We start from the raw sequence: 20,055 nt of genomic DNA, 5'->3' as shown, positions 1-20,055 counted from the left end.
AGAGGGTGCAGGGCCCAAGGACTTGGGCCATCCTCCACTGCACTCAAGACCACAGCAGAGAGCTGGACTGGAAGAGGAGCAACCGGGACAGAATCTGGCGCCCCAACCGGGACTAGAACCCAGGGTGCCGGCACTGTAGGTGGAGGATTAGCCTACTGAGCTGTGGCACCGGCCCCAAGGATATTTCTTAAGTAATTCCTTTTGCCATATCCCTTTGAATGAATATGTACTATATTTTAGTAGGATACAGACAGCTATTTAATATGGTCAAGTATATTTCCTGTTAGTATTCTCATCAAGTATCTTTTTTTTTTCAAAGATTTATTTATTTATTTGAAAGTCAGAGTTACATAGAGAGGTGAGGCAGAGAGAGCAAGAGAGAGAAGTCTTCCATCCACTGGTTCACTACCCAACTGGCCTCAACAGCAAGAGCTGCACCAGGAGCTTCTTCTGGGTCTCCCACGTGATGCAGGGGCCCAAGAACTTGGGCCATCTTCCACTGCTTTCCTAGGCAGAGAGCTGGATAGGAAGTGGAACAGCTGGGACATGAACCGGAGCCTGTATGCGATGCTGGCACTGCAGGCATCGGCTTTACTCGCTATGCCACAGTGCTGCCCCCGCCCCCCAGTATTTCTTAGGCTTTTATTTTCCTTTTTATTGAGCTTCATTAAACTTCAATTTAGATTGGAGGCTCTCTTGGGGGTTTATAGGGATTTAGTAGGTAGATTTTTTCACTTAGTGACTCACCATTCCTTAAGTCTGTACCCTAGAGACTGAAGATTTTAAAGAACTCTACAAACTAAGGGAAATGAACAGGTTCCTCATGAGGTTACAACAATTAAAAATAAACTACAGAATGTTCAATATAAATCTAACAAGGAAAAAAATCCAAAACTATCCCATTTCCTTAAAATTGGCTGAGGCAAATTCATTCATAATAAAGGTGAATTTGTGGCATAAGAGGAAATCTATGCAAGCACAAAATTGAGTAAAATGCTACTAAAATTCACTTTGTTTTTTCTCTAAGACATTTGTGCTAAGACTTTAAAACAGTAACAAAATCTGAGTAACCAGTTCTTTTTTACAAAATTGGAGCAATTTAGTATTAATTTTAGCATGTTGATATATATAATAATTATTTCAAAAACAATTTTCTCCCAAGCTAATATTTCTTGTGAGAAATTCAAATGTTTATATGTATTTTTATCATAGCAATGAGGGTATTTAACAGAGAGCAAAACAGAACCAGGACATTAACATGACTTATGGGAAATATTTTAGTTTGTGAATCTAAGAACTCAAAGACAAATTTACTGTTCTTACCCCGGGGCCATGTTTTCTTTCTTATTTATTTAATTGTTTGTTCACCAAAATGAAAAACAGTGTGTCAGACCTACACATTTACATAGGGCATCACAGGACTTCCATCATTTACTTTGTGGGGTAAAAACAGACATCTACTAATTCAAACATAAAAAAATTTGAGTAGACAATCATTGAACCATATCAAGTTGAGAAATAAGCTTTAGAAAAACCCCAACTTTTACCACTCATCAATTAATAAAATAAGAAGTGCAGCGGTACCATTAATTTAAAAGGTACCTGCAAAACATTTCTTTTTATCAGAAAATTATGTAATATGAAGAGTCTAACAGAACAAGACACAAGGCCATCTGGTGGAAGATTACTTCTGAATATATAGCAGATTTACAGAAGTATGAAGTAGTATCCCCTTAGATAAGAGTTTCTCAGCCTTAAAACTACAGACATTTCGGACTGGTATTATGAGGGCTTGTTTTGTGTACTATAGGTGATTAACCAGCGTCTCTGTCTTCCATCCATTACATAGGAGTGGCATTCCGCCCTTCCACCGCTCCCCCACCCCAGCGAGAGTCATGGTTACCAATAGTATCTCCAGACACTCCCAAATGTTCCCTGGGGTTGCACAAAAATCACCTCCTCAAGAAAATCATGGCCTTAGATGTAGTGCCTCCTGCAGCGTACAATCAGATGCAATGGCACTGCTGAGGCAATATGTTAAGTGATTTGATCACTTAGCCAATGATATGGTATTTGAAATTAGGATGCATAAAATCATAGTCCTTATCTTTCCCCACGAATCTGGCAGGGTCAACTTATTTCTTCCTCCATTAGAAAATACTGAATAATGAAATAGTGTTTTAGAGATTTCTTATATATTGAATCAATATGAAATATTAAAAACAAAAATACAAATACCTTTCTGGCATTTCTTCTGTTAATCAGCTGAACACGTTCTTCTCCGGTGAGACTATTCACATCTAATTTATTAGGGTTTCTGCAACGATGCCTTTTTTGTTTGGGCCTTCCCTCATGAAGCTGATTTCTCTAAAATATATAGACAAAGAAATACCTTTAAAATCTTTTTAGCCTATACAAAACTCTTCAAAATATTAAAAGGAAACTGATCTAAGTAATTAAATATATGTATGTATGTATGAATGAATGTATGTATGTGTAGTGGAATGAGAAGGCCATGCCAAGGTGGCCACTGGCAAGCGAGCGTCAGTCAGGAATGGCTTTGAAACTGCCTGGCGACAGGCTGTGATTGGATGGCTCTGGAAACTGCCTGGCAACAGGCTGTGATTGGATGGATTTGAAACTGCCTGGCGACAGGCTGTGATTGGATGGCTCTGGAAACTGCCTGGCGACAGGTTGTGATTGGTTGGGGTATAGACCGCCCCTTGACCAGATTGGCTGGTCTTGGCTATATAAGCTGTTGTATCAACTGTAATAAACGAGTCTGCGGGCTGCTCGCCTCAAGCCTGCTTTCACCCGACTCCCGGGGTCTGTGTGTTGACTCCGCGCCTCTTGCCCCCACCACGCTGCTCCTCTCAGAAACGAACCCACTGCAACATTGTGGAGAATTCAACGGCAACATGTATGTATGAATCAAATGTATATTATTTGAGCAAGAGACATAGACAGAGCTCTCATCTACTGGTTCTCTCCTAAATGTCCACAATAACAGGGGAGGCCAAAGCCAGGAGCTAGGAACTCAATCTAGGTCTCCCACAAGGGTGACAGGGACTCAACTACTTGCCCCATCACCTGCTGTGTCCTACAGTGCACATTAGCAGGAAGCTGTAATCAGCAGCAGATCTGGAAATTGAACCCAGGTTCTCTAATATGGGACACGGGCATTTTAAAAAAAATTATTTATTTATTTATTTATTTATTTGAAAGGCAGCATTAAAGAAAGAGAAAGAGAAAGAGACAGAGAGAGAGAGAGAGAGAGAGAGAGAGAGACAGTGAGAGGCAAAGAGAGAAATACAAAGAAAGAGAGACAAAGAGAGAGAGATATCTTCCACCCACTGGTTCACTCTCCAGGTGGCTTCAATGACCAAGGCTAAGCCAGGCTGAAGTCAGGAGCCAGGAGCTTCTTCCAGGTCTCCCACATGGGTGGCAGGGGCCCAGGAATGTGGGTCATCTTCGGCTGCTTTCCTAGGCACATTAGCTGGGAACTGGATAGGAAGTGGAACAGCTGGGACATGAGCCAGTGCCCATATGGGATGCTGATGCTGCAGGTTACAGCTTAACCAGCTGTGCCACACTGCCAGCTCTGGGACAAGAGCATTTTAACTGATTTCTTAACCATTAGTCCAAATGCCTACCCCATATTTAAAAATTTTAATGATAAAGTTATACACACATTTTGACAAAAGGTTTATCTGCAATGAATATGATGATTATAAAAATTTAGAAAGTTAATGACACTGCAGTTGTAGAAAAAAAAATATGAGAATATGTCAGAGATTACAGTTTAAGTTTCCCGAGGACAAGAACTTTATATTGTTCACCATCATACCCTTAATCATTTAACATTATAAATGATAACTAGCACAATGAGTAGTCAATGAAAATTACTGAATCAATAATGCCAGCATCTCATGTGGGCACTGATTTGAGTCCTTGGTGCTCCACATTTGATTCAGCTCTATGCTAATGGCCTGGGGAAAGCAGCAGAAGATGGCCCAAGTGCTTGGGTCCTTACCACCCACATGGGAGATGAGATGCAGATGAAACTCCTGACTCCTGGCTTTGGTCTGGCCCAATGCTGGCTGTTGTGGCCATCTGGGAATGAACCAGCAGATGGAAGATCTCTCTGACTTCCAAAACTAATACATAAATCTTAAAAAAAAATGTATGGCTAAACTAATGATTCTCACTATTTTTAGAACTGTAATATGAATGAATATAAATGAATGACTGGCCAGTATATTTGGGGAACACCCCTCACATTATGAGTATTATTTGGAAACAAAATCAAAAGAAATGAAATAAAAGCTTGATAATTTGTGGTATCCTTTCATTAAACTGGAGATATGAAGCACATCCAAACATCAAAACTGAAGCTCTCTAAGTCACAAGATTATTTCCTGGTGACAAAAGCAATATAAAATATTGGATCTAAATGTCTATCATAGATAAAAACATCATTCTAGAAACTGACACTTTTGTGTCTCCTTGTCAGTAATGAGGCAAATAATTTTGTCCTGTTAAACTAATAATCATTTTTACCTTTATTTAAGATTTATTTTATTTATGTTAAAGGCATAGTTAGAGAGAGATAGGGAGGGAGGGACAGGGAGAGTGAGATCTTCCATCCGCTGATTCATGCCCCAAATGGCCACAATGACCGGGGCAGGGCCAGGCTGAAGTCAGGAGCCTCTTCTCAGTCTCTCACATGGGTGCAGGGACCCAAGTACTTGGATCATCTTTCCCTGCTTTCCCAGGTGCATTAGCAGAGAGTTGCATTGGAAGTGGAGCATCAGGGACCTGAACTGATATCCATACAAGATGCTGGTGTCGCAGGCAGTCTTAAAAAGCCTTTGTTATGTGGTCTGGGACTTTTACTTAAAACCAGTATTTTTGGGCTGGTGTTGTGGTGTAGTAGGTAAAGTTGCTGCCCGCGACATTTGCATACCATACAGATGCTGGTTCATGTCCCAGTTGCTCCAATTTTGATCCACCTCAATGCTAATGGCCTGCGAAAGCAGAAGATGGCCCAAGTGCTTGGGCACCTGCTGCCCACAAGGGAGACCCAAATGAAGCTCTTGGCTTTAGCCTGGCCCGGCCCTGGCCGCCGCTGCAGCCATCTGGGGTGTAAACCAGCAGATGAAACATTTCTTTCTGTCTATCCCTCTGTAATTCTTTCAAATAAATAATTCTTTAAAAAGAAAAACTTTTGGCATTTCAATTTTTTACTTATAACAGTTATTACAATACCATCCTAAATAAATTTGTTGTGCATATTAAATGATAATGCATAAGTGCTAAATACTCCCAACATGGTAGGCCCACAGTTAACCTTAATAAATATTTACTACTAGTAAATTTTTTACTAGTAAAACATACTTTACTAGTGAAATATTTATTATTTTAAAACAAATTCCTTGGCCGGCACCATGGCTCAATAGGCTAATCCTCCGCCTGCGGCGCCGGCACCCCGGGTTCTAGTCCCAGTCGGGGTGCCGGATTCTGTCCCGGTTGCCCTTCTTCCAGGCCAGCTCCCTGCTGTGGCCAGGGAGTGCAGTGGAGGATGGCCCAAAGTTCTTGGGCCCTGCACCCCATGGGAGACCAGGAGAAACACCTGGCTCCTGCCTTCGGATCAGTGCGGTGCACTGGCCGCAGCACGCTGGCCGCGGCATCCATTGGAGGGTGAACCAACGGCAAAAGGAAGACCTTTCTGTCTCTCTCTCTCTCTCTCTCTGACTATCCACTCTGCCTGTCCAAAAAAAAAAAAAAAAAAAAAGAAAAAGAAAAAAGAAAAGAAAAGAAAACAAATTCCTTGAGAGAAAGAATTGGAAGTTTTATATTTTTACAACCTTCATTGGTTTCAACATAGTAATCTAATATCCAAAGTGATTTTTATTATTAAATACCTGTTGACTATAGAATAAAAAATGGAAATGACAAGTGTACTGTATCATGGCAAAGATGGTGATTATTATTTTCTACCAATTTTCCTGAATCTTTGAAATGGGGATAAGAATTTATGCTTCATCATTACAGATTTGTAAATAGCAGAAATAAAATATGCCAAGGTTTTCAAGGTTCCACTTACAGGAATAAATGCTCCTAAATCTTCCACATAACCTGGATGCTCCTTAAGCCATCTTTCCAAATCTTTTCTCTTCGGTGCATCATCTCCTGCAAGTCTTGTCCCGTCTTTAAGATTAATAACTGGAACTGGACTTTCTGTATCAGGAATTCCTTGAGGTTGAGTATAGGACAGTGCTGGATTTATCCCTGTGGAAATCTGTGAAGTGGTTAAGCCCAAAGGAACCTATAGAAAACATCAAATGAAATTGTTATTGCTGTGTTTCATTATTCTAATCTTAGCCAGTAACAGATTCTACTGAGATACAATCTAAAAATAAACAGTATTCTTCCAATTTCCTTATTATCCTAAAAACATTCACAAAACGGCAACATGTATATTTACTAGAACTGAATTTTAGATTCAAGAATCAGTAGTTTTTTTTTTTGTTTTGTTTTGTTTTTTAGGTAGAGTTATAGACAGTGAGAGAGAGAGACAGAGACAAAGGTCTTCCTTCCTTTGGTTCACTCCCCAAATGGCCACTATGGCTGGCGCTGCGCTGATCCGAAGCCAGGAGCCAGGTGCTTCTTCCTGGTCTCCCATGTGGGTGCAGGGGCCCAAGCACTTGGGCCATCCTCCATTGCCCTCCCTGGCCACAGCAGAGAGCTGGACTGGAAGAGGAGCAACTGGGCCAGAACCTGGCACCCACAGGTAGAGGATTAACCAAGCGAGCCACGGCGCTGGCCCCAAGAATCAGTAGTTTTTAAGCACTGCTTTACTTACATGATTAGGTGGTTTATTTCTGTTAAAAAAGAGGATGTCAACACCTTCTACATTCTTCCTTCTTCCCCTCCTTTTTTTGACTATAGGCTGGTTGTCTAATATCACTCCATTGGCACCAACAGTCGACTGAATGGAAGTACCTAATCAAATTAAAAATGCAAAATAGTGATACAAATCTAGACCTTAAACAAGTTGACAGCGATAACTTTCCTAAATATATGGAAATGTTAGCTCTTGTTTTCTTTATCTTACATTAAGCAATTCTTGGACTAAAAGTATCACCCCTATTTCTCATTTAAAAACTCGGAGAACTGTAATCTAGGCCTCTTTCAACTTTTGACTTGTCTTCCCTATCCCCTTCCTGAATCTCTTCCATCTTCTTATTCATACACCTTTTCCTCCTTGACCTGAAAGGGGAAGAAGCAAGCCCTTCTCAAGGCAAACCCAAGACAAACTTTCCCCCTTTCTCTGAACCCAGTAACTCCTACATTTCCTTAAAAAATATATAAGATTTATTTATTTGAAAGTCACATCAATCTTCCATCCACTGGTTCACTCCCAAAATGGCTGCAATGGTCAGGGCTGGGCCAGGCTGAAGCCAGGAGTCAGGAGCTTTTTCCAGGTCTCCCATGTGGGTACAAGGGTTGAAGCACTTGGGCCATCTTCTGCCTCCTTCCCAGGTGCATTAGCAGAGAGCTGGATCAGAAGTGGAGCAGCTAAGTCTCGAACCGGCACCCATATGGGATGCCAGTGTCGTGGGTGACAGCTTTACCCACTATGCCACAGTGCTAGCACCAAAATAATTTTTGTGTCTCTATGTTTTTGTACCAAAACACCTTTTATAAAATTTACATTAGAACCTTCTTACTAACTTAAAAATACAATTTAACACAAATAAACAGAAACTTCTTTTGGCTTTTTTGTAATTCCCAAAACTTTTCAAAGACTGGTGTCTACCGTACTCCTTTTTCTCTACGACCAACTCTCTTTTCAGTTTCCTATTCCTGCACCAATCCACTTAAGATATTTTCTTCAAGGTCATCAGTAAGTATTATTATTAGGTGTCAAATTAAAACTAACCTTCCTTATTTCAGTATGCACTAAATATGTTTGTAAGATGTATGAATGAAATTTTTTCCAATAAACATTTATTAACTAGCCAAGTACCACATACAACATTGTTCCTTTCCTCAAAAAATATGTAATTTTGGATTATTAAAAGAAAATATTGAGGATGAGGCATTTAAGATAGCTTACATGTTTGTAGTATGCAATGCCTTTTCAATCAATGAGAAAGTCCTATGTATTCTTGAATAAGGTATTATTATTAAGCTGGATATATTACTTTACAAAAGCCACTTACCTTCTTCCAATCTGTTTCAGAAAGATACTTTAATACATATGGTAAGGAATAATTAACTACAACAACTAATTCGTATAATACATTTTAGTTTATAAATAACAGGGTAACTTTCCTAAAGTGTCACTTTAAAAAATTATTCATTTATTTATCTGACAGGCAGAGATAAAGAATTCCTGTCAGCTAATTCACTCCTCAAATGACTACAAATCCTAGGGCTGGGCTAGGCAGATGCTGGGAATTCAACCCAGGTCATGGGGGTTCCAGGAACCCAATTACTTAAGCCATTAGCCCTGCTTCAAAGGTCTACATTAGCAGGAATGGAATCAAGAGCCAGGGCTGGGTACTCATGCACAACCACGTGAGATCACAGGTGTCCCAACGAGCATCTTAACTGCTAGGCCAACTGCTAACCCCTGATGTTTCACTCAAAAGTACCATTCTGCTCCATTTTTCTTGCAGCCAGGAAGTCCACTGCTGAGCACAATACCATGGCTTCCAATACTTTGATAAAATCTTAAATGCGTCTCCTGCCCAAGCATCTTCACACTGTTGTTCTCTTGGGGTATGCCTCTTTTTTTTTTTTTTTTTTTTTTTTTACAGGCAGAGTGGACAGTGAGAGAGACAGAGAGAAAGGTCTTCCTTTACCATTGGTTCACCCTCCAATGGCTGATGCGGCCAGCACACCGCACTGATCCGAAGGCAGGAGCCAGGTGTTTCTCCTGGTCTCCCATGCGGGTGCAGGGCTCAAGGACTTGGGCCATCATCCACTGCACTCCCGGGCCACAGCAGAGAGCTAGACTGGAAGAGGGGCCACTGGGACAGAATCCGGCGCCCTGACCGGGACTAGAACCCGGTGTGCTGGCTCCACAGGTGGAGGATTAGTCTATTGAGCCGTGGCGCCAGCAAGGGGGTATGCCTCTTTTTAAATTTACCATGGCTGGGGCTGGCGCCGTGGCTCAACAGGCTAATCCTCCGCCTTGCGGTGCCGGCACACCGGGTTCTAGTCCCGGTCGGGGCACCGATCCTGTCCCGGTTGCCCCTCTTCCAGGCCAGCTCTCTGCTGTGGCCAGGGAGTGCAGTGGAGGATGGCCCAAGTGCTTGGGCCCTGCACCCCATGGGAGACCAGGAGAAGCACCTGGCTCCTGCCATCGGAACAGCGCGGTGCGCCGGCCACAGCGCGCTACCGCGGCGGCCATTAGAGGGTGAACCAACGGCAAAGGAAGACCTTTCTCTCTGTCTCTCTCTCTCACTGTCCACTCTGCCTGTCCAAAAAAAAAAAAAAAAAAAAAATTTACCATGGCTGAACATAAGAAAGAAGGCATATGCAAATTGCTATGGAAATTATGATTCCATTAAAGATTCTGAGAACAGTGCTAAGAGATTTTGAAATATACAGAATTTTTTTTGGAGGAGTGGGCATTTGACACAGCAGGTGAGATAGTTCTAGGATGTCTACATTCTAAGAGTGCCTATGTTTGAGTCATGGTAGTGCTTCTGATTCTAGCTTCCTGCAAAAGTGTATGCTGTGAGATGGCAGGTGATGGCTGAAGTAGTTGGGTCCCTGCCACCATGTGGGAGATCTGGATTCAGTTCTGGGCTTCTGGTTGCAGCCTGAACACATCCTGGCTGGTGCAGGTATTTGGGGAGTTTACCAGTAGATGGAAGATCTCTCTCTCTCTCTCTTTCAAATAAATGAAAAAAATTTTTTTAAAAGAGATTATAAGAATTTCAAGAATGTCTTTGCATTGAGTTCAGATGAAATCTGTCACTAACCTGTGTTCTGGAACTATGAAACATGAATATGTGGGCTAAGGAATAGTTTCTCTTGATAAAGAAAAATCAACAAATACTGTGGATAGTAAATTAAAAGGTACCATTCCTTTTCATAAGAACTTTAGAAACCTCCCTATTCAGATATGAATGAACTTTCCCGCTTCAACCTTTTACTATATGATGCCCAAAACTCAACCCCTGCTCTAGAGTTCAGCTTTTGATGCTTTCCATTACTTAGATTCAGCATTCTGAAGTAAATTCTGAACTTTCACACACTTCTGTCTCTCCAGTAAGAATTTACACACTAGCTAGATCAGCGTCATCATGAAATCAGAGTATTTCCTTGGCATGTAGCCTCTGGTTCATGCTATCATTTGCCCCTCTTTCACCTCTCCCACCAACCTCATTTCCTAGAAGGACTGCTATCTAATCTTAGTCTCAAAGTCTTAGTCTTCAAAGTCACAACAGCTAATACATGACAGAATTCACCCTTAGCTGCTTGGCTCTGCCATCTTTTATCCATTATTCTAGGTAATTTCTGGAATGGATAGTTTTGGTTTTTTTTTAAATTTATTTTATTAGACAAGCAGAGTTACAAAGAGAGAAATGGGTAGACACACACACATGCACTGAGAAAGAGAAAGAGAGACAGAGACAGAGAGAGAGAGAGAGAGAGATCTTCCATCTGTTGGTTCACGCCCCAAATGGCTGCAGTGGCTGGGGTGGGGCCTGTCCAAAGCCAGAAACCAGAAGACTTTTCTGGTTCTCCCACGCAGATGCAGGGGCCCAAGCACTTGGGTTATCTTCAGCTGCTTTCATAGGCATTTTAGCAGGGAGCCAGATTGGAAGTGGAGCAGCCAGGCTTCAAATTAGCACTCATATGGGATGTTGGCACTGCAGGTGGTGGCTTTAACCACTACACCATAGTGCGGGCCCCAGTTTTTTGTTTTTCATTTTCCTGACATTTATTTATTTAAAAAAGTTAGAGAGAGAGAGAGAGAGAGAAACAAAGAGAGGGAGACCTCTCATCGGCTAATTCACTCCCCAGATGGCTGCAACGGACAGGGCTGAGCCAGGCTGAAGAAAGGAGTCAGGAGCTTCATCTAGGTCTCCCACCTGGGTGGCAGGAGCCCAAACATTTGGGCCAGCTTCCACTGCTTTGCCCAGGCCATTAGCAGGAGGCTAGATCAGAAATGGAGCAGCCAGGAAACAAACCAGGGCCCATATGGGATGCCAGCATCATAGGTGGCAGATTTACCTGCTATGCCAAAACACTGGCCCTGGAATCTTAGTTTTGTTCTCTTGTTACAATTTATTATATTTTGCTTTCCTTTATTGATTAACTTATATTACATCTCATTTTGCTCAAGGCTCTTGATAAAATTCAGGGAGTAATCACACAAGAATAAAAAGGCATAGCCTTTGGAAAGTGAAGAATTTTTTTTTTTTTTTAATTTGACAGAGTTAGACAGTGAGAGAGACAGAGACAGAGAAAGGTCTTCCTTCCATTGGTCACCCCCCAAATGGCCGCTATAGCTGGAGCTACGCCGATCCGAAGCCAGGAGCCAGGTGCTTCCTCCAGGTCTTCCAGGCGGGTGCAGGGGCCCAAGCACTTGGGCCATCCTCCACTGCCTTCCCGGGCCACAGCAGAGAGCTGGACTGCAAGAGGAGCAACCGGGACTAGAACCCAGTGCCCATATGGGATGCCAGCGCCGCAGGCGGAGGATTAGCCAAGTGAGCCATGGCGCCGGCCCCAAAAAGCGAAGAATTAACAGCATCTGTTAAGCTTCTAATTCTAAAATTTGTCAGTACCTAATTTTAACATCTGTTTAAATGTGTGCCAATTTATTTACTAGTCAGTTTATGTACACTGTTATATTTAATTCACCCAACAAGGTCCCTTCTCTTTTCCCCATCCCTCATTTCACAAACAGGAAAAAGTTCTAAAATGTTAAGAGATTTCCCGAAAGCCACGTAAGACAGATCCGTATTTCACATTTTCAGTTATTAATACAAATGATATAATCCTTAGATAGTAACTCAATATTGCGTTAATAATATTTGAGACTTGATTTTGTATAGCTGCAAAATTAGTGTCACAACTGCTATTGACACTATGAAATAAACAGCATCACTTAACAAAGAATTACTTATAGGTGAAAGCTGTACAATCTTCAACTACAATAGCAATTAAATGTTCAGATGATATAAATATCAATCCCACTCACTTATTCATTCAAGAAGAAGGGAGATGGAGGGAGAAAGAGAGAAAAAGAGTGAGAGTGAGTGAGCACATGAACACCCACTCTTATTCACTGTTTAATTTTCCTACATGAATGGGAGAGGGGTGGGCTGAAATCGAGAACTCAGGCTAGGTCTCACATATGGTGGCAGGAACCCAATTACTCTAGCCATCACCACTGTCTCCCAGGGTCTGCATTGACAAGAAACTAAGTCAGGAAATGTTCCTATTTTCTTGTGAAAAAAAAGAGCCCCTTAGCATAAAACAGCCATTATTAGACATAATTTGCAGGATTTGTACTTTTGTACTACAAGGATGGCTGGTTCTGAATCATATTTGAAATGCAATTCATATATTTCTGAAAGTCTAGTAATTGGAAATTACACTGAATAATGAATTTACAAAGGGCCAAACTGATGCTGATCAATTTATAATTAAAAAGTAGTAAAGCAGCATATAGAAATGGCAATCAATTCAAGATAACACTGATAATAAGCATTATTTTTCCAAATAGCAGGAATTTCACATACTATGCACATGCATGATGAGATTTTTTAAATAAATACTGGCATTCCAGATGGGTGCCGGTTCATGTCATGGCTGCTCCACTTCTGATCCAGCTCCCTACTAACGTGTCTGGGAAAAGCAGCAGAAAGTGGTCCAAGTACTCAGGCTCCCAGCTTCAGCCTAGCCCAGCCCTGGCGGATTGTGGTCATTTGGGGGAGTGAACCAGCAGATTAAAGCTCTGTCTTTCCTTCTAACTTTCAAATAAAATAAATCTTTAAAAAAATAACCCGTAGCATTTTTGGGGACTGATGTGTTACAGTCCACACAATGAGTCAGTTGATCTTTAGTATCGTTCTCAATTCTTGACAACACACGGACAGACACAGACAACTAGGGCAAAAAGAAAATGATGTCAAATTTATTCCTCAATGTCTGCAGAGCACACAGTACATTCAAATTGTCAAAAGGTAATTCAGAGTGGCATATACCAGGCAAAATTTACTTTCTTCTAAGGAACAGTTTTCTGATAATGACAGTTGCCAAACAATAAAAAGGGTTGTATATGGTAGTAAAAATCTTGTTCCTGAAGGGTTCCATGAGGATGAAAGATTGCCTTTAGGGATTAGACAATAATTCTTGTAACCTATAGACTTAAGACTAAGTCTTTCTAAAATTTCCTTTTTTTTTTTTTTGACAGGCAGGCAGAGTGGACAGTGAGAGAGAGACAGAGAGAAAGGTCTTCCTTTTCCATTGGTTCAACCTCCAATGACCGCCGCGGCCGGCACGCTGCAGCTGGTGCACCGTGCTGATCCGAAGGCAGGAGCCAGGTGCTTCTCCTGGTCTCCCATGCGGGTGCAGGGCCCAAGCACTTGGGCCATCCTCCACTGCACTCCCTGGCCACAGCAGAGAGCTGGCCTGGAAGAGGGGCAACCAGGACAGAATCTGGCGCCCTGACCGGGACTAGAACCCGGTGTGTCAGCGCCGCAGGTGGAGGATTAGCCTATTGAGCCGCAGCACTGGCCATTTTTTTTAAGATTTATTTATTTGAAAGTCAGAGTTGCAGAGAAAGAGGGAAAGACAGAGATCTCCTATTAGCTGGCTTACTCCCCAGATGGCTACAAGGGTCTAGGCTGGGCCAGGCTGAAGCCAGGAGTCAGGAGCTTCACCTTAGTCTCCCACACGGGTGGCAGGGGACCAAGAACTTGGGACATCTGCTGCTGCTTATCCTAGGCCCATTAGCAGGGAGCTGGATTGGAAGTGGAGCAGCCAGGACATAAAGCAGAACCGATATGGAATGCTGGCATCATAGGTGGCAACTTTACCTGCTATACTACACACTAGCCCCCTAAAATTTCTCATTTTAACTACTACTAATTACCATTATTTTGTGAATTATGTGATTGTTTTAAAATTCATTCTATACTTTCATAGTGAAATGTTGTCTGTTTTAAAATGTGTACTATACTTTCACAGAAAAATGTTGTCTGAATTGTTAACTGTATAAATTTGATGAAACAATTTTCAAGCCCCAAAGCTACATTACCCTCTATGTTTTAAAAATGTCATATTCAATAATCTAATAACTATTAAGATTTAAAATTACATTAATTACTTAACAGACATAAGAGGTCCCCAACATTATAAGAAAAACAAATTTTTTGTATCACTTCTTGACCTTGGGGCTAAGATCAAGCGAAGAAATTTTTATTGCAAGGGCCTATGAATATTTCATACCCAGACAATAATTATTTGCATATTTACCTGATACTGGCACCGACTTTGGGAAATTGACAAGGCTGGTCTCTGATGCACTTTGAAGCTCCCGAAGTCGAGTGAGGTATTGTTGCTGCCCCAGGGCACCGTCTTCACTCTCAAACGGTCTTTTCTGAGCAAGTCCTTGCTTCTGAAATGTCAATTTCAAACCACCTTCCTGTTAAACAAGCACTTTATTAGGATAACGGATAAAAAATCCTACTGTAAGATACTAAGATAAATTTTTTACTTAGGAAAAAAACCTTGAAACACTGATGACGTTCTCTCATTTCATTAATAAATCAACTGAATAAAACTGTTGAGTCAGTTACTAAATCAATATTGAATTTTCTATTTTAAATAAGTAGAATCTAAGCACCGTACACACTTTTTTTGAGCAAAACAGTTTTTCATGTGACCAGTGCATTGTGATGTTTTTAGCTTTAGACATATGTCTCAGTGTATATTATTCATTCGACATTTTAGAGGACAATACCCATATTATAGACACTGAGCCTCAAATAGAGCTTCCAGTATATTAAAAAAATAACGGTTACTGATAACAAGGCATGCTAAATGTTTAAAAGATAAAGTGTACTGACATACCATTTAGATATTATATAAGAGAACCAGAACAGAAATTGTCATACTGTTTTAAGAAAGCATCTTGATCAGCAGAACTATTTTCAGAAATATAGGGAGAGAAACACATGTAATGACGATCCCTCTAGTAGAATATTCAAGTTTAATAACCTGGATATCAAAAAGAAAACAATCCAAATACCAGGAAACAAGTATGTGAAGGAAGAAGAGTAAGAGCAGGCAGCCATTTGCAGGAAAAGCATGCTGCACACCGCAATCGCAATCAGGCCCTAGGGCAATAAAAATACACATACGTCTTTGATTTTCACTGTAAACTCCTTTTCTCGTACATGCTTCTTCACCTTTGACATCTGTGTTGACTGATCATGTTCTTCTTTCACACTGGCACCTGGGGGAGTGGGTACACTGGGCTCGCTATATTCTGTAGCTGCTCCAGGGCTGTCCAGCAGTTTTGTAGTATAGAATGAAGCCACCGTGTTAGCATCATAAGTTCTTCTAGCTGAAGGCCACTTCCCTTTCAGAACTGTTTGACAAATACTGTCCAACCGGTTGATCATCACACGATCCTAGAAAAGCATGCAACATCAAAATATAACTTTAATAATTAGGCCAGACCTTTGGAGATCAAACAGCTCAAAAGCTTTATTGTATTTAACTCACCAGAGTTAACACACAATAGATGTATATGTGTTCTGTGTAAATATTCTCACATAAATATTACAATTCTCTAATAATTACACAAATTCCCTTTGGTGAAGCTGAAAAATACTATACCACAAAGGCAGTTTTCTATTTTTTTTAAAAAAATGATTATTTGGTGGGGAGGGAAGGGAAAAGCGAGAGAGAGTGAGCACTTGCATCTTCTGGTTCACTCTGGGAGTCTAGAATTGAATCCATGTCTCCTAATTGGGTGGCGGAACCCAGTTACTTTAATTGTCATCTGCTGCCTCTGAGGGAGTGTATTAGCAGGAAGCTGAAACTGGAAGTAGAATCAGGATTCAAATATGGGATGTGGATGTCCAAAGTGGTAGCTTAAGTGTTAGACCATATGCCCGTTCCTGTTTTTACAATTACAAAAGTAACACAGGTTCCTTATACAAAATTTAAACAACTTAAAAGTACAAGAAATAATTTAGGGGCTAGAGTTGTGGTATAACAGGTAAAGCCACTGCTTGCAACTCCAGCATTCCATATGAGCGCTGGTTCAAGTCCACTTCTGATCTAGATCCCTGACAACAGCCTAGGAAAAGCAGTGTATGATGGTCCAACTGCTTGGGTCTCTTTCCCTCTCTCTCTGTAACTCTTTCAAAATAAATAAATAAAGCTTTTAAAAAATTTAATGGAAAATGGGAATTATCTTTTAATTCCATTTTTCATAAACTTTTATAAATATCCTCATTTATAAAATAGAAAATCCTAGGGCTGGTGCTGTGGTGTAGTGGGTAAAGCCACTGCCTACAGTGCCAGCATCCCATTTGGGCACTAGGTTCGAATCTTGGCTGCTCTACTTCTGATCCAATTTCTTCAACATGCCTGAGAAAGCAGCAGAAAATGGTCCGAGTACTTGGGCCCCTGCACCCACATGGGAGACATGGATGAAGCTCCTGGCTCCTGGCTTCAGTCTGGCCCAGCCCTGACTGTTGTGACCATTTGGGGAGTGAACCAGCGGATGGAAGACCTCTCTATCTCTCTGCGTCTCTCCCTCTTTCTCTGTAACTCTGCCTTTCAAATAAATCTTAAAAAAAAAAAAAAAAAAAAAAAAAAAAAAAAAAAAAACTTTAAAAAACTCAGAATATCTACCATTATAGCAATACAGAAAAATATTAATGAACAACCCATCTTAACCAAAAAATTTTTCCTGTACCTTTGGCCAGTATGAGGCTGCCAGCATGTAGCCACCTTGTAAGATGTAAGCAGACTCTGGTGTCCCATTGTTCATTTGGAAACTATCCTGGGTCTCATCCTGGGTCGTGCTCAGTGACGCAACACTTTCTTCATCATAGGCTTTGATGTGAGGGGTACCTTCTGCTAGGAACAATTATAATCACGTTTGAAAAGATGGCAAAAAATAATTTTACATGTACTTTTAAAATCTTATATAATTATTTGAAAACATCTGAAAATAAAAAAAGTTGAAGTAAAAATGAGTCGTAAAAAAAATCAAGTGGAATAAAAAAAAAGAAAAATATCTATAATTCAGTAAAATACCTATTATTTTAAAATGATTCCTGATTGGTTGACTTTATTTGGATCGGTAAGACTATAAATACCTGATGGGCATACTGTAATTCTCTAAATGAGGTTAATTCTTAGAATTGGGCATGTTTCTCATGGCAACCCTATAAATTACACAAATGGAATTAGCTATATGAGATTCTGGCTCTTGCACATGCCTGATGACAACTCATTAGCACCTCGATTGTTGGACTGCTTTGAGAACGTCTGCAGAAAAGGACCACCTAACACTATGCTGTTGACAGCCTGTAATTTTTATCTGTACCCTTTTGAGTAGGCAGGTATCAAACGTGGCCCATTATAATTTTGTTGGTCAGTTTAATCTGAGCCTCCTGGTGATATTATATAATATTTTCTTTAAAGTGTTCACTAGGCCAGCGCCGTGGCTCAACAGGCTAATCCTCTGCCTTGAGGCACCAGCACAACGGGTTCTAGTCCCGGTTGGGGCGCTGGATTCTATCCCGGTTGCCCCTCTTCCAGGCCAGCACTCTGCTACGGTCCGGGAAGGCAGTGGAGGATGGCCCAGTGCTTGGGCCCTGCACCTGCATGGGAGACCAGGAGAAGCACCTGGCTCCTGGCTTCAGATCAGCGTGATGCGCCGGCTGCAGCAGCCATTGGAGGGTGAACCAACGGCAAAAAGGAAGACCTTTCTCTTTCTCTCTCTCTCACTATCCACTCTGCCTGTCAATAAATAAATAAATAAATAAAAATAAAGTGTTCACTAAGTTTTTCCAGGGAAAAATATACTAAATTCAAGGCATTCGCAAGGGAATAAATATATAAAGTTTCTAAATCTTCTGTTTGCCATGCCTTGAAGACTGATTATAAAACACATACCAGTGTTTCTAGTTTCTTTACAACAGAACCTAAGAAAATTTGTACACATAAAATTTAAGCTAACAAGTTTAAACATGCGTAAATTATATGAATAATATTCTTTTTATTTTCACTTGAAAAGGTGCCCTAAAAATAGCAAAATTACTTCATGCATATACCTCGCTTTTGGACTTCCTCTTCTTCACTGTCACTTTCTTCTGATGAAGATGAAGAGGATGATGATGAGGAGGAGGAGGAGGAGGATGAAGACGATGCTGAAGAACAAGACGAGGATGAAGAAGAACTAGAGCCTGATCGAGAGTGGGAACAAGAGGAGGAGGAAGACGAGGAAGATGATGATCTGGAAGAACAGGATGATCTTTCAGAATCAGAGTCAGAATCAGAACTAGATTCTGATCCTCTTTTGTGGACTCTCTGCTTTTTAGAAGCTGGGTTTGGAGTTAGGGGCTCTGTTCTGGCTGCAACCATGCGTCTGTCTGTTTCGCCTTTTCCACCAGATTTCTGGTCTGCAGTGGCCTGTGGTAAGACACCATTCTTTGGACTTACAGGCTCGGACTTTATTAGTGTCCTGGTTTCCACAGAAGACATAGACTCTTCTTCAGAAGACTGAGGTTCTTCTTTTAGGTTTTCACTTTTAACTTTCATATCCTCTAGAATAATACCTTTAGCATCTAGGAGCCTAGGTAGAGAGGTAAGAGGAGAAGCAGAAAGTGCTACTTGATATTGCTGTAAAAGTGGGGTAGAAGTCCTTGAATGAGCCATCTTACTTTGACTGTAGTTCCTTTGAGCTGCCATAAATGAGAGTTCAGGATCACGAAGAATATGATAGTCTGTTCGGCTCACCCCATGCTTAGCGGCACCAATAAGCAAATCCCTATCATGAGGGCCACATTCCCACCAGACTGGTAAGTCTGGATTTGGGTGGCAAAGCTTCAAGCGTTCAAACAACTGTGGATGTCGTAGGGCCTGTTCCCGCACTTTCCTTAGAAGTTCAATGCGATATAAAGTCCTAGAAGCACGTTCTTCTGTGATTGGTTGGATAAAAATATTTGGATCCACCAATTCTACATTGAAACAAAGGCAGAAATATTAACTCAAATATACTTCATTACAGATTTAAAACAAATAATACAACTTTTAAAATGTACCTCTACTTAGTATCATACATGGTTTGTAGAATTTGTTTTTGATATTTTTAAATCAAGAGAAGTTTAATTTTAAAAAGTACTGAAATTTGCATAACATAAAACACCGGACAGCCTAAATTAGGTAAAACATATGATTGTTTTGGAAGTATGTTAGAATAACTGGGAATTTACTTTATATCTTATAAATGAAACATTAAAGGATACGCCAACCAAATGTAATTTGGCATATTTCAAACTGTACAAGGTAACGAACAGCTCAGCAAAGAACTCAAGGGGCACCACGGGCTTTCTTAAACTGAGGGAAACAAAGGTACATCTGTCAAGCACTGCACAAACTACTCATGAAATAATTCAGTTTCAACATTAGAAGAAGCAAAGTGGGACATATATGGAAACTCTCTATACTTTTCTGGAAACTTTTCTGTAAGTCTAACTGAGTTCAAAACAGAAAAGTAAGACTGTGCAAAAATCAATAGGAAGGGAAAACAAGGTGGAAGCGTCCAGTCTACTTCCAAGATTTCAAAGCTATACAGTATTCAACAGTTGGCATATATCCCATTAGTAACTGTGGTTATTCAGGAAAAAATAAAAGTATTACTTTTTTCTTTTATTTTCATGCACTAAACTAGACTGTTAGGACATAAATATGTAAGTTGTTTGATTTATTTATTAAGCAGAATTGCTAGGTATTTCTTTTGGCTACAGGTGCTATAAAAATTAATGAGACATT

General features: G+C 40.7%; 1 protein-coding gene across 12 annotated transcripts in view; it reads right to left on the bottom strand.

Annotated features, from left to right (window-relative positions):
* CHD9 (chromodomain helicase DNA binding protein 9) overlaps positions 1 to 20,055 on the bottom strand; it is a 285,267-nt gene that overhangs the window by 8,253 nt on the left and 256,959 nt on the right. For 8 of the 12 annotated variants that reach the window (XM_062177146.1, XM_062177144.1, XM_062177142.1 and 5 more), the window contains 7 exons: positions 18,336 to 19,241; positions 16,970 to 17,133; positions 15,399 to 15,671; positions 14,512 to 14,680; positions 6,866 to 7,005; positions 6,107 to 6,328; positions 2,239 to 2,367 (listed from right to left, as the gene is read on the bottom strand). In XM_062177146.1, coding sequence (XP_062033130.1) covers positions 2,239 to 2,367; positions 6,107 to 6,328; positions 6,866 to 7,005; positions 14,512 to 14,680; positions 15,399 to 15,671; positions 16,970 to 17,133; positions 18,336 to 19,241 — 2,003 coding nt within the window. The remainder of the gene's footprint in view (positions 1 to 2,238; positions 2,368 to 6,106; positions 6,329 to 6,865; positions 7,006 to 14,511; positions 14,681 to 15,398; positions 15,672 to 16,969; positions 17,134 to 18,335; positions 19,242 to 20,055) is intronic. The other 4 variants (XM_062177149.1, XM_062177152.1, XM_062177148.1 and 1 more) reach the window with 3 other exon arrangements.

The sequence above is a fragment of the Lepus europaeus genome, chromosome 19, assembly GCF_033115175.1.
Source record: "Lepus europaeus isolate LE1 chromosome 19, mLepTim1.pri, whole genome shotgun sequence".
Taxonomy (NCBI): domain Eukaryota; kingdom Metazoa; phylum Chordata; class Mammalia; order Lagomorpha; family Leporidae; genus Lepus; species Lepus europaeus.
This window is presented reverse-complemented; position numbering and strand designations above follow the sequence as displayed.